At 56.5% G+C, this 14641-nt stretch overlaps 1 protein-coding gene across 1 annotated transcript in view; it reads left to right on the top strand.

Moving 5' to 3' along the window:
* The window catches only part of LOC104521686 (F-box/WD repeat-containing protein 5), a 12476-nt gene extending 285 nt beyond the window's left edge, over positions 1–12191 (top strand). The window contains exons 2-8 of the mRNA XM_010163763.2: positions 2409–2627; positions 3272–3446; positions 4342–4490; positions 5817–6303; positions 9409–9556; positions 10740–10952; positions 11553–12191. Of these exons, the coding sequence (XP_010162065.2) occupies positions 2409–2627; positions 3272–3446; positions 4342–4490; positions 5817–6303; positions 9409–9556; positions 10740–10952; positions 11553–11799 (1638 nt within the window). The 3' untranslated portion in view covers positions 11800–12191. The remainder of the gene's footprint in view (positions 1–2408; positions 2628–3271; positions 3447–4341; positions 4491–5816; positions 6304–9408; positions 9557–10739; positions 10953–11552) is intronic.
* Positions 12192–14641: the final 2450 nt, after the last annotated feature.

Raw genomic sequence — 14641 nt, 5'->3', positions numbered from 1 at the left:
GCGGCCACAACAGAGGGAATTGGCTTCTTGATCTTGAGTTGCAGCTGCTACAGAAGGGTGGGAAGAAACACCCAGGATCAAGCAGCGGGAGCCCATCTCCCTGCAGCAGGGAACACCCGTGCAAAAGAGCTCTGAGGAGGTGGGGTGTGGGTGGGGGGCTCAGCCTCCCTGGCTTCGCTTCCCCAGACCCTGGGAGCTCTGTGAGGCTGAGGGCGTTATCTTTAGGTTTTATCTGAGGCTCTTTGACCAGGCTCCTGCACTTCCAGCCTGGAATTATTAAGCTGCCAGCCCTGTTCTTGAGCATTAATGGGGATTGAGCGGTTGGTGCCGCTCAGTAACGTGCTCAGGCACCTCCCAGGCTGCAGTTCTGGAGCTGGGAGGTGGCTCCACGGGAGCAGCGGGGGCAGAGGGCGAGTGCTGGGCACGGGAAGGGGCTGAAGCAGGAGTCTGGGGAAACCCCCTGCCAGCCCCAGGCAGCTCCGTGGTTTGGGGAATGGTGTCCAGTGGGTCCTGGAAGAGGAAATGTTGGGATTGCTGGGCCAGATGGGATCTGGATGGGCTGGAACAAGGAGCTTCCTGCCTAGTGAGGAGCAGTGGGGTGTCCTGGCAGCGAGCTGCTCCCTGCCTGCACGAGCAGGTGCCTCCCAGGCTGCAGCAAGGTCCAAAAAATCCTTCAGTCCTGCTGGGTGTGACTCGGGACGTTGGCCCGTGTCCATATCCATGTCTGATCCTCTTTGCTTCCTCAGGATTTGCCGCTGCAGAAAGTCTGTCGGGTGCTTTACCGGCCACTTCCTTAAAAACCCTCTTCATTTCTCTCTTTGTTGGCTGTTGGTGTGAGCGCTGTGAGCGCGCTCCAGACTCCTCTGCAGGGCTCCTCTGCTGTCCTGGCACACGGCCTCCAGCTCCTGTTCTTCTCTCTTCTCTTCTCTTGTCTCTTAGCTCATGGAAATATTTTTTTTTTTCCTGGTCTCATACCCACTCTGGAACCTTCTGAATTCTTGTGTTAGACAAGATAAAGATAATCAGAGTGGAGCTGGTGCCCTGAGGAGCAGCTCTCCTCTCATCACGTGGTGGATGTGTTTGCTTTGTGCTGGAGCACGTCTGCAGCTCCAGCAGCTGCTTTGTCCTGAGCGGGGCTGTTGTCAGAGGGTGAACAGCTCTGCCCTGGGTGTTTCCTGTACTGGCTGTACTGGTTTAGAAGGTCGTGGTACAGTGTGGAGTTGTGTGTTTGCTGGAAGAAAATTTTTGTGTGTGTGTGTCTGGAGGTTTCACCCACAGGTAAGACCCTGGGGTCCTGCACTCGCTGCCCTCACCTGGTGAGATGGGGAGAGAAGCACAACAAAGGGGTCAGGGATTGAAATGAGGACAGGGAGGGCTCCCTCACCAGTGATGGTCACGGGCAAAACAGACACAGCTTGAGGAACAAAAATCAATTTAATTTGGTGCCATTCACCAGAGCAGCACAGTGAGAGACAACAACCACATCTGACAGCACCTTCCCCACCCCTCCCTGCTCCCCGGGCTCCAGTCACTTTGCTCCCCATGTCTCTACCTTCCTCCCAGGGGCACAGGGGACAGGGAATGGGGGTTCAGTCAGGTCACCTCTGCTGCTCTTCCCGTGAGATCCCTCCTGTGGGCTGCAGGAGTCCAGGAACAAAGTGTTCCAGCCCATGGAGTCATGGACCTCTTCAGGCTCAGCTCCTGGCTCCAGCATGGGGACATTCAGGGGCTGAAGACGAGTCTCTGGTCCAGCTCACATCTCACCCCACTTTGGAGGTTTCCTTGTTCATCAAATGAGCACTCAAAGTTGCAGCTGCCCTTGGGCTCACGTTCTCTGCTCCAGTGTGGAGTCCTCCATGGTCCACACAAGGGTCTCTGCTCCACCATTGAACTTCCATGGGCTGCAGGGACCTCCTTTACCTTCTCCTACTCCATGCTGTTGGACTGGGTGTCTGAGGTTCTCTGTCCTCCCCCTCCTCCTGGCAAGGATGCTCTCCTCTTTGTTTAGGCCAGTGCTCATCTTCTGTTCAGGTCAATGGTCTCTCCTCCAAGTTCTTTCCTCCTCCTTCTTTTCAAACCAGTTCTTCCCTCATCAATATGGATTCACAGAGGCGTGTCCCTGTCGCTAATTGGCTCCGCCTGGGCTGGAGGCAGGTCTGCTCTGGAGCCAGGGGAGTTTTGTGAAGCTTCTCATAGGGACCATCCATGTGGCCCTTCCCCGAGTACCAAAAATGGCCCCAGCACACACAAACCCGACACTGTGGGAGCGGGGAAGGTGCTGAGGGGGTTCAGCCCTGTGAGCTCCGCTGAAGCCATAGGGGTGGTGGCCCCAGCAGAGCTCCTGGCATTGCCAGCCACAGCCAGGGCTGCACTTGATGAACGATTGATTCTGTAGCTACCACGTTTAGCTCAGGTCTGTCCCTTCCCCCCATGGACACCCCTGTACCTGTCCCTGCTCGTGTGTTACAGCTGCTGTCTCCTGGTACGATGAGTTCCAGCGGCTCTACGACACCATCCCCTGCGTGGAAGTGCAGGCCCTGAAGGAGCACAATGACCAGGTTTTGCACCTCAGCTTCTCCCACTCTGGCTGTTTGTTTGCCTCGTGCTCCAAGGACTGTACTGTCAAGGTAAAGTGGCAACTGCCCCTGCACAACCCTTCCAGCTTTGGTTTGATGGGGCTTAGCCACGAGAGCAGCCTTCAGGAACTCCATCAGAGGAGAGGCTTGACCAGGTCCTGGGCTTAGGTTGGTTCCTGCAGATGCTGAGTTATCCTCAAAGCCACAGAACTAATGACTCCTGCAGATGTAGCCTTGAGGGTTGTGGGTTCCAGGTCCAGCCTGTGTGAGGTGGCTGAGGTACCTGCCTGGCTCTGGCTGCTTTCTAGGTGCAAATCTGTCCTGTTGTGCCGTGAGTCTAACAAAGACTGTGGAGATAATGACCTGGTCTAGAAGTTGTCTTGCATGAGTGGTTGTCTTGGGAGAAATCTCTCTGAACACACTGAAAATCCAGCTGTGACTGGTGTCCAGGTGCTGCCTGGACACCTCTCCCCTGGCTGAGGGAGAAGCAGGCCTGCGTTGAGCTGCTCTCCAAAGCTGCTGGGGGGAGTTGACAGGGAAATGAAGACTGGGAGGCAGTTAAATAGGGTCTTCAGTATTGGGTTTTGGTTAGTTTTTTTCCTTGTCCTGGTGAGTGCTGGCAGAACAGGTAAAGTGGAACCGTCCGCTCTTGAGCTTCTCAGCAGCTTTCTGACTGTTTTTCTCTCTGTCTGTAGATCTGGAGCAATGAGTTGGACATCTCCCTGCAGCACAGCTCCAACATGAGACCCTACAACTGGAGCTACACACAGTTCTCCCAGTTCAACTCCGATGACTCCCTCCTTCTGGTGTCAGGTGTCTTTGTGGGGCCTCACAACTCCTCCTCAGGAGAGATTGCCGTGATCAGCATGGGTAAGTACTGCCCTGGCCTTCGCTGGGGCTTCCCGGGCGGTGTGAAATGCTGGGTGCTGGGTTCCCTTCTTCGGGTGCGTGGTGACCTTGACCTCTGCTTGTCCTGCCTTCCACCATCCATGCCAAGGGGTCTCAATGGCAATTTCATAGGGTCAACCTTCCTGGTAGCCTTAACTCTGCTCAGGTCACCATGTCATCACCTAAAGGCGATGTGGCACATATTTATTCTCACTTAACTTCCATTCTAAGTGACAGTCTGGGCAAGGCAGAAGGTACTTGCATTACCTGTTGTCTTGAAGCCACCGTTTCTGACTCAAGTGGTGCTAATCCCACCCTGAGGTCTCACCTGGTGTTCTGAGGTGTGTTCATCTGGGTCTGCTTCACCTTTTCTGCTGCAGTTCTGTGGAACTCGCTAATCCCAACCACGTTATCTGTCACCGTCTCTGTGCTACAGTCTCACTGTGACCAAAATCAAGGAGTACTGCTAAATGCACAGCTGTGTTCCTCAGAAAGGCCCTGAGCCCCAGGGCTGGGAGTGAAGAAGTTCTGTACGTGTTTGACTTGTTCTTGTCCTTGGAGGTTCCTGCTCTGGGCCATGCTTGGAGAAAGGCTGTGAGATTAGATTGCTCTCTGGTCTGGCTCTGTCTGGCTGCCCTTGTATTTTGGTTTCCCTTGTGCCTGTCTCTCTCTCTGTGGAAGAGAGAAGATTTCTGTCTCCACAGTAGTGGCTGGAACTGGATGGTGGTTGGGCAGTGGCCACTCAGCTGGTGGTGGAGCTGCTGCATCGTCACCTCTCCTGTGGAGACTTAAATCCACTTCCCATGTCTTCTGCCACAGTTTCTCCAGAGCCCTTCTGGGACCATTGCCTCACTCTCGTGTCTTCCCTCCCTTCCAGAGAACTTCACGCTGCTGTCCAGGGTGAGGAACAAACCCTACGACGTGTTTGGCTGCTGGCTGAATGAAACCAACTTGATATCTGGCAATCTGCATCGGATCGGGCGCATCACCTCCTGCTCGGTGCTGTGGCTGAACAACGCGTTCCAGGTGAGGTGCCTTTGTTCCAGCTCCACAGGCAGAGCAGCTTCCTGCTGGCTCCTGGGGGAGGAAAAGCTGTGGAGGAGGTGTGAGTTGGGGAAGAATGGCCCAGTCCTCCTGTCCTCCCTGTTCCTCTCCTCTGACTTGCCCTCAGGAGCTTGAGCTTGAGGCAAGCCTTGCCTGAGGCTTCTCCCTGCTTGGTGTCGTGGTACCTATTGCAGTATTACAGCTCTACCCTCGGATTCTATTAGCTCTTGCCCCATTAATTGGGATGAGGACTCGATCAGAGTGCCCTAGAGCATGTCAGGAGAGTGGTTGGATCACCACAGGATTGCTGAGGTCCTTGATAGTATGAAGCTGGGCCTGGGGCAGCTGTGTTCTGATACGTGTCTGAGCAATGGCTGTTCTCCCACTTGGCAGCTCGGTGCTGTGTTTCTGGGGGCTGGAGGCAGCTGAGAAGCTGAGCTGAGCTCTGCCTCTGTGTGCTGACATTGCTGTGGGCCAGGTGCTGTCTCTGATGCTTTGATGAGACTTGGAGATTGGTGTGTGCTGGCCTTAGACTGCTTGTTTGCTGCTTTGGCACTTGTGCTGCTGGGACATGTTCCTCTTCCATGTTTTGCCTCTTGTCTCAACATCCCAGCTGCACATCCTGGTGTTTTGTGGTTTTTTAACATGAATGATTGATATTGACCCTGAGTGAAATCCTCTGGTAGCAGAGACCCTTCCTGTCACCACATCTCTGTGCTGCACTGACACCACAGCATTAACTCTTCCATCTTCAAGAGGTGAGGCAGAACCCTGCCCACTTTAGGGGGGTGTTGACACGCAGCTGCGGACTGCCAGAGCAGTTGGGCAGGAAGAGACCTGCTGCTTGTGTCTGGGGGCAGATTACCAGGCTGGCCCTGCTCCAGGAGCATGGAGATCCTCTGTTGCTTGTAGGCCAGAGGGGTGGCACTTTGTGCTGCACCTGTGTTTATCACAGAGGTCTGTTCCTGGAATTCTTGTAAAGTGCTGGGCAGCAGCAGCCAATGCCCTCGGGCTGGGGGTGGCAGCAAGGCTGCCCAGTCTCTGTGTTGCCCAGCTCCGCTGTTGTCTGCCTGCAGGAGGAGGTTTTTGTCTCGCTGTGCCCCCCTCCAAGATAGGAAGGAGAGCAGCAGAGCTGCCCAGCCTCTTGGGCCAGGTCTGGTGGTCAGTGGTCCATGTAGCCACGTGAAGAGAGATCAGTGTGGGGCTGGTGTCTGCTGTGCCGGCTCAAGGTCTGGGCAGGAGGCTCTTGGTTTGAGCTGTGGGAGTGATGTGAGGTGGTTCCTGCTTACCTCTCCCTTCTGCTTGCAGGGCATAGAGTCTGAGAATGTGAATGTAGTGAAGAGACTGTTCAAAATCCAGAACCTGAACGCCAGCACGATCCGGACCGTGATGGTGGCTGACTGCAGCCGGTATGATTCCCCGGACCTGCTCCTGGACTACGAGGAGCAGCTGGCTGCTTCCTCCACCTCCACCTGCCCAGTCTTTGATCTTGGCAGTGACAGTGAGGAAGAGGAGGCCAAGCCCAAGCAGACTCCGGAGCCAGCAGTACAGGAATTGCCGGATGAGGGGGGTGTGACAGCAGAGGATGGGTTGCAGCAGTTCTTTGATGATATCATGGAGGGCCGTGTGCGGCCGGCAATGACCGAGACAGAGCTGGAGACAAAGGTGGCTGAGCTGTTTGTACGCAACAGAACTAAACCACCTGAGCTGAACCTGCTCTCCACCGACAGCAACAGCAAGACAAAGTACTTAATCTTCACCACAGGATGCCTCACCTACTCTCCTCACCAGATAGGTAAGGCTGTGGTCTGAGCCTGGGGCACACCAGCCTCCCCCGGGGGGTGTGGGCTGCAGCTAGGCTCTGAATTTGCATCTGGAACAGACCAGTTTGATGTGCTGCCTGTTTGTGGTGTGAGCGAGCTGCAGTTTTGCTCAGGCTGCTGGATTCTTGATGCGGGAGGCTTTTGAGATGTCTGCAGTCACTGCAGGGGGTTCCACCCCACAAGTGTTTGCCTGAGGGTTGCTTTGTTGCTACCAGGCTTGACACGTTGGCCAGACAAGAAAGTTGTGGTGAGGGCTGAGCAGAAGATCAAGAAGGAGCTACCGACGGAGGGACATCAGCCATGAGTTGTGCACAAGCGGGTGGAGGTGAAGGGCGGTGACTGCCCCGAGAGGGGCGTGTGGAAGGGCCTCGGTCCTGTTGTTTGGGGTGCAGAGGGCATCAGAGTGGGACTGCTTTGAGCAGCTTGGAGTTCACGTGTGCGTTGCTTGCACGGTGCCCCTGAGCTCTGGGAGCCTGAGCCCTGCCTGCCCCACTGCCTGGCGTGTGCTCACCGCACATCGTGTGGCCTCTCAGCCAGGCACTTGGGCACCCCTGGTTTGGTGCTGAAGAGGCTTCACGGTGGGTTACTAACTGCTTCAGTGGGTGTTTCCATGACAAGCTGATGCCAGGCAGCTTGCTGACTCTCAGCCCCCTTCTTCTGTGGGACACAAGGGACTGTAGTGGCAGCACAAGCCAGGCAGTGGCACTGCTGGTGACCTTTTCCTGGGTGAGGACTTCCCTTGCTCATCGGGGGCTCTCTCGTTGAGTCACTGGGACCAGCAGAGTCTGAATTTATAGGAAAGCAGTGCAGTGACGAGCAGAGGCAGTCTACCAGTCTGGCTGCTTCTCCAGAAGCCCTTAAAGCTAGCAGAGAAGTTCAGTGGGAAGGGCCAGACATCAGTAGAAATGAGGGGAGGGAAGGAGAGCTGCTTCCCAGCCAGGAGACTCTTCTGTAAAGCCCGACAGTTTCAGTTCCTTTTGCTGCTCACACGATTCCAGCCTTGCTTTCTTGCTGCGGGCTCTTCTGACCTTCCTGTTACTTGGTCCTGCACCAGTACAGCCCAGTAAGGCAGGGAAAGGCAATTTCCAAAGCTGTAGGCAACTTGGAGAAGAGTCACTTAGTCTTTGCCCACCTAAGTTAGGGATGTGACCTGGATTGAGTGTAGCTCTGCTCCGTGCTCCTGTCCTTGGCTGGGTCTGCAGACAGAACTGGCCCTTGGCCGCTGTCCGGACGCGTGGCGGGTTCTGTGCCCCGTTAGCAGCGCTGCATCTCGACCTGCTGGGCTGAGCCAGCGCTGCCTCAGACCTGCAGCACGTGAGGCAAAGCCTGGGGCAGAGGCAGCACCTGCCTTTGGACTCTGCCGGCTCCCAGCGCCGGGGCTCTGGCTGCCTTTGAACTCCAGGGACTCCCTGGCTGGTGGCCAGTGCCTGTGGCACAGACCGGCTTGTTCAGAGGGACAAACCCTGGCTCAGCCCCTCTCCCAGCCATGACTCACTGCAAAATGTTGTGTCTGATGTGTCTGCCCATCGGTTTGCGGGTCCAGCCGGCCTTTGTGCATCTGCTCCCGGCCCCCACCGAGCTGGTACTGACAGAGCTCACCGCTGTGCTCCGCTCTGGCCAGGCTGCTGGTGGGAACCGTGTGCCCGGCTGCTGGGCATCGGCGCTGTCTCGCCTGATCTGCAGCACACGGGCCCTTCTGCTGGAGCTTCCTTTGAGCTCCTGTCTACCTCGTGCTGGTGACAAGCTGGAGTCATGGGCAAAGCCGCCTGTTCTGCTGGCTTGTGTGTGCGCGGACCACATCGGTGAGAGCTTAGTGCTGCAGAAATGAGTCAGCAAGTGCTGGTCAGCAATGTCAGTTGGGTGGAAGAGTGAAGGTCCTGAGCTGCCCAAGTTCTGTCCAGCTCTGCTCTGCACTGGTGGGACCTCACCTCCAGTACTGGGGGCAGTTTGGGCACCACAGGAGAGGGGTATGAGGAGAGGCTGCAGTCACTTGGTTTGTTCAGCCTGGAGAAGAGGAGACTGAGAGGAGATCTCATGTCACAGGACCCCAAAAGACATAACAACTGGCACGCAGTAACTACCTGTGACCCATATCTATCTAACCTTTAAAGGCACCAAGCCTGACAAGATTCCAGCAGCATTTGGCCAAGGCTCTCAGGGACATGGTGTGAATGTTGGGATTGTCCTGTGCAGGGACAGGAGTTGGACTGGATGATCCTTGTGGGTCCAACTCACAACATTCGATGATTCTGTGAAGTTGTGAAGGGTCTTGGACTGGAGGTGCAGTGTGGTGTCACCCCGACCTTGTTGTCTGTGGGAAGGGGCTGAAATCCAGGGTGTTTGGCAGCGATTCCCTCGGAGAGGTGATGGGATGGTCCATCTCCCACTCCTCTTAGACCTGCTGCGGATGAAGCTCACGTGTGCGCCGGGGCTGCTGAGACTCACAGGAATCCTCCAGGAAGCTCTTGGGGATGGTTGGTGTTCGGGACCTCTGTCCAGAGCTGGAAGGGGAGAGAGCTTGACCCATAGCATGTGTCTCCTTTAGTCAGGGAGTTCTAAAGCTGTGAAGCACTTGAGTCCAGTTTGGGTTTAAACTCCTGTTCTTGGAGCTTTCTGAGGAAGATCCACACCAATGCTTGACAGTGGCAGGGAAAACCCTGCTACAGCCAACATGTGCTGGGCCTTCTCCAGGCTGGATATTGCAGGAAACAGGCCCAGCCCAAGGATTCACTGAGGAGGAAAACCTTTGTGTTCCAGGCCAGCGCAGCTTCCTTGTGCTCCAGAGCACTCTGGGGGCCCGGGCTGGGCTCGGGCTGAGGTGTGGCTGCACCAACCGGGCGCTGGGCATCTCCCTGGCAGGGACTGAAGGTGCCAGCACGTCACTTACGGGCAGTGTCCTGGCCCAAAGCACCACGTGTGGGAGCGTGAAGCTGCCTTGCAGGGACAGCAGCCCTGGCTCTAGCGAGACACTTCTCCTTTCCCAGCAGGGGAACTGAGGGAAGCCCCTTCTTGAAACCCAGGGACTTCCACCTGGCGCCAGCCTGCACAGCCACCTGATCCTGCTCTCTGTCCCCAAGGGATTAAAAGGATCCTGCCCCATCAGATGACGACTGCTGGGCCGGTGCTCGGGGAGGAGAGGCGCTCGGATGAGTTCTTTGACTCCTTGGATCACGTCATTGACATCCACGGGCACATCATCGGCATGGGCCTCTCCCCTGACCACAGGTGAGCGTGGTGGGGTGGCAGCGCTGGCTTCAGACCCTGCAGGGGTGGGGGGACAGCTGCCTGGGGGCTTTTGGGGGGTGAGCAGGAGCAGAAGTGACCGCAGAGGGTGGCACAGGGTGTCTGCATGGGGCACTTACTCGTTCATGTCCCATTTATGTCCTGGTGCTGGTGGCACGGGTACGGCTGAGCATCTCCCCAGGTGCGCCCGGGGCAGGACGGGGTCGGGTGAAGGAGCCACTCACAGCAGCGGGTCCTGTTCCTGGGGCAGATCCCCACTGTCCTTAAAGTTGGTTTTCATGGGATTAAAGAGGGTTGACCTAAGCCCCCAGCACCCACCAACCCAATGGCAGTGGCTGTTTCCTTTCCAAATGGGGCAGAAAGTGGTTCAGCACCGTGTTCCCGTGTCTCAGCCTGGATTTTAGTGAGTGTGGTGGTTTCACTGGGCTGGCAGCTCAACACAGCTGCTCGCTCACTCTTCCCTCCCTGCCCCAGGGAGCAGGGGAGAGAATTGGAAGGGTAAAAGTGAGAAAACTTGTGGGTTGTGATTAAAAACAATTTACTAATTGAAATAAAACAATATGAATAACAGTAATAACAATATGCAAATGAGTCATGCCCAGTGCAGTTGCTCACCACCCACTGACCGATGCCCAGCCTGTCCCCAGCCAGTGACCCTGGAACAGAGACAGTCCCCAGACCCAAACTGCAGTCCTGGGAGAGCGAGAGCCCGAGTGATCCCTGAGAGAATCCCCAGCTTTCCAGTCAGCCCTGGTTAATCTACTGACCATGACATGATAGGAGATGGAATATCTCATTGGCAGAGCTGAATGCCAGTTTGGGTTTTGCTAACTACTGTGCTCCCCCCCTCAGTCCTTTGCACTTGCAGACTGGCAAAACACGATGTCCTTGGACTTCCAGCAGCAACTAAAAACATCAGTATGTTACCAACATTCTTCTCATACCAAATCCCACAGTGAAACCAAACCACAGCTATTGTAGCTACCGAGAAGGAAATTAACTCTGTCCTAGTGAAACCAGGACAGTGAGCAGAGCCGCAAGTTTGCGAGGGCCCAGAGAAACTGCTCGGTCCCTGCCCTGCCCGTGCTGCGCGTTTACCGTGGGCTCCGTGAGCTGCCCCACACGCATTGAGGTGCGGGGTAACCCCTCTGCTCCCCTCCCCAAGGTACTTGTACGTGAACAGCCGTGCCTGGCCCCGGGACTGCGTCATCTCCGACCCGATGCAGCCGCCCCCCATCGCCGAGGAGATCGATCTGCACGTGTTCGACCTGAAGACAATGAAGGAGGTGAAACGAGCCCTCCGGGCGCACCGGGCCTACACGCCCAACGAGGAGTGCTTCTTCATCTTCCTGGATGTCAGCAGGGACTTCGTAGCAAGGTGTGAGAATCATAGAATCATAGAATGGTTTGGGTTGGAAGGGGCCTTAAAGCTCATCCAGTCCCAACCCCCCTGCCAGCAGCAGGGACACCTTCCACTAGACCAGGTTGCTCAAAGCCTCATCCAACCTGGCCTTCAACACTTCCAGGGAGGAGCAGCCACAGCTTCTCTGGCCAACCTGGGACACTGGCTCACCACCCTCTGGGTGAAAAATTTCCTCCTAATATCTGACCTAAATCTCCCCTCTCTCAGTTTAAAACCATCTCCCCGTGTCCCATCACTCTCTGCCTGTGTCAAAAGTCACTCTCCTCCTGTTTCTAAGCTCCCTTCAGGCACTGGAAGGCTGCAATGAGGTCTCCCCAGAGCCTTCTCTTTTCCAGGCTAAACTTGCCCCTTTATAAGGAGTGTGATGTTTCTGGTGTGGGATGCCCCTGTTCCTCAGCTTGGGGCAACTGGGTGGTGGGGCTGCTGATGGAGGTCGGGGTCTCTGGCCAGGCTGGGGCACCCTCTGCCTCTGTCTGCGCAGAACGAAGGGGGTCGGGAGGCAGATCACCGAGTGGTGATGGGGTGATGTCCTGACTGGTGTCTTGTCCCCTGCAGCGGGGCAGAGGATCGCCACGGCTACATCTGGGACCGGCACTATAACATCTGCCTGGCCAAACTGCAGCACGACAACGTGGTCAACTCGGTGGCGTTCAGCCCGGTGGAGCAGGAGCTGCTCCTGACAGCCAGCGATGACACCACCATCAAGGTGTGGCGTTCCCCTCGCACCGTGCGCGTCCAACAGGCCAGGAAGCCCAGGCCCAGGAAACTGCTCTTCTCCTGGCTCATGAACCAGAAGAGCTGAACCCAGGTGCACCTGCTCCTGCAGCTTCCTCACTGCAGCCACCTCCTCTGGAGCTTGCAGAGCTTTGAGCCCTGCACAGCAGAGACGAGCTCTGGGCACGCAAATCCCACCCGCCGAGTCAGGAGGGACCCCGGCAGCAGGAACCGCTTCCTCCTCGGAGCATCCGCTCCAAAGACAGAACGTAAGAGCCCAGGGCCTGTTCCTGGGACTGGTGGGCAGCACAGGGTGGGCTCCTCACAGCTTCTCACGACCGCTGCTACTTGGTCACAGCTCTGTCTGGGTGAGCTTTGGTCTCTGAGAACAGGCAGAGGCACGTCTCCAGCATTGGTACTGTGTGAGCCTGGGACGTGACCTCGCTGAGAGCTCCTGGCTGCAGAGCACTCGGCAGAAGCCGGGGTACAGCGCTGCCTCACTGCAGGACTCTTTTAATATCGTAGTTTTATTAATGTTTGTTTGTCCCAAACCTCCACAGGCAACTCATCTGGCTACTGGGTATCCCGAGTGCCTCCTCCCATGCCAGGGCTTGGCCCCGGAGGGCAACAGGGACCGGAGGGCAGAGGGGGAGGCAGGGCTGGGGAGCCCTGGCTGGTGTTTTGGGTGGCCCCCGGGGACACAGCCAGTGTCCCCATCGATGCCTTTCCATTAGCAACTGTCTGTTGGCATCGCCAGTTTCCAAACATGAGGGTGAGGAGGGTCTGGTGGTTCCATGGTGCTGGCTTTGCCTCTGTCCCTCAGCTCAGCAGCACTGAGTAAGCTCTGGCATTGGTAACGTATTTATTCCAGGGGATCTGCTGTCCCTTCCTGCGGGGACAGCCGTGAGGACGGCTGATGGGTCTTGTGGTCACATCCCTCCCACACCACTCAAGTTGTGGCATTTTAGGTTCTCTTGGTGTGTTCTCCCTGAATAGGTGCAGGCACCCGCGGGAGGCTGTTGCTGTTCACCCCCAGGTGACCGGGGGGACACAGCCGTCCTCTGCCTGAAGTGACAGTTGAATAAGCTTCCTCCCACCTGGGCTGACTTGCTGGGGGTTGGGTGATCAGCTCTTCCCGGGGCCCCTCTGATGTGGAGCTGCCTCACTCAAAGTGATTACAAACTCAGTGGCGTTTGTTCTCTTCTCTTCTCCCTGTAGCTTTTCTCCCTGCAGCTGGTACCCAAATTAGACTCTTACAAGTCTAAAATGAAGCTCCTAATCCTGACTTGGCCGCAGGAGCTGCAGACGCTCCTGGGTGCTGGGCTCTTGGCTGCATCTGGGAGGGAGCCGGGTCCCAGGCAGGGGCTGGGGGAAGCGTTTTGGGGCTGCAGTGGGAGCACTGGGGACAGTTGTCTGTGCCACTCACAGCCTTGGGCTGCAAATAGACCTAGAGGCGGCAGCAGACGCTGTCTTGATGAGCACTGATGGCTTTAACAGCTCCTGCAGCCCTGGGCAGGGGGGTTTGCACCTTCCTTCTGCTCTGCCCCAGCAGGTGCCCGTGGCTTTATCCAAAACCCCTGTACTCAGGTTTTCTGTCATTATTGGCCTTCCAAAAACAAGGGCATCCTTTGTGTGTGTGCACACAGGGTCCACATCCAGCTCTGTCCAGTCACACAGCAAAGGAACAGGCTCTACACCCTCCTTCCCCAAGACTGTGAAATCTGTTCTCCCTTGGCTTGGGGTAGGAGTGAGCAAGGCACTGAGGGTTTATGTTTGTACCGAGTTTTGCTCTTCACTATGGCATTGAATAAATATTCCGCTCAAGCATCTCTGCAATGTGAATTTGTTTTTGATTGCTGCTCTGGTGAAGCTGAACTGAAGCCAGAACTCTCATTCTGCTGTGCCTGCATCTGCTGGGGCACTGCAGGAGCAGCTGCCCAACTTCTAGTGACCTGCCCTGGGCTGTAAAACAAGAGGAGAAGGGGAGAGAGGCAGAGAATTGCCCAAATCTTCTTTGCCCTCAGGGAGGCGGACGGGACAACCCTGGGGAAGCTTTTTCTCTGCCAAGGCCAAGTGTTGCAGGCTCCAGACCAGCCAGGGGCTGGAACGTCCCGGCTTCTCTGCCCCTCCTTGGATTCTAGTTTTCTCAAGAGCAGGTAAGTGGGGAGCAAGCTCGGGGCCTGGCCCTGTGCTGCAGCAGCCTTGGGACCTGCAACTCCAGTGTCCCCTGCGCCTCTGTCCTCTTCCTCGGTGCCTCATGGAGCAGCTGCACTGGTATGAAGTGGCTCTGGCTGCTCCCTGGAGGGGACAGGCCCCTTGGCAGGGGTGTACCCCTCATTTTTGTCTCTGCTCCCCAGCATGGGTTCAGTCCCTGGGCTGGTGTTGCAGGTCTGGAGGGGCAGCAGGAGCAGCACAGGCACTTGGCTCCCCACAGCGGGAAAAACCAGCCTGTCGTGGAGGGGCTGAGCAGCTGCTTTATTACCCAGCACCCCGGAATGTCAGTGTAATGTTGGATTTGCCTTTCCAGTTGCTCTTCCACTCCCCTCTGCTGCTGGGGCAGAGCTGGCCCAGCACTGCTGTGCCTGTTCCCAACAGCCCTGTCACCCCCCCTGGACCTGGCTGGGGCCAGGTCACCCACCGAGGAGCTCCTGCCCTGCCTGCTCCAGCCCCCTCTTGGTGGGAAGCTGCAGCGCTGGTGCAGGGCAGCACAAAGAGCCCCCAGCCCAGAAATCAGCCCCCACCCCAAGGTGATCCTGGCCCTGCTCCTCTTCCACCCCTGGCACTGCAGGAGCCCAGCGTCCCAGGGTTTGTACAACAACCATACTACATCCTCAAGGGGAAACACTTCCCAGTGCCCGGCTGAGATGGGTGTTCTCTGATAGCTGTGGGCAAAAGGGAAGAAAAAAATATATTAAAAAAAAATAATCCAG

The sequence above is a fragment of the Antrostomus carolinensis genome, unplaced genomic scaffold (assembly GCF_000700745.2).
Source record: "Antrostomus carolinensis isolate BGI_N321 unplaced genomic scaffold, ASM70074v2 scaffold6840, whole genome shotgun sequence".
Lineage (NCBI taxonomy): Eukaryota > Metazoa > Chordata > Aves > Caprimulgiformes > Caprimulgidae > Antrostomus > Antrostomus carolinensis.
This window is presented reverse-complemented; position numbering and strand designations above follow the sequence as displayed.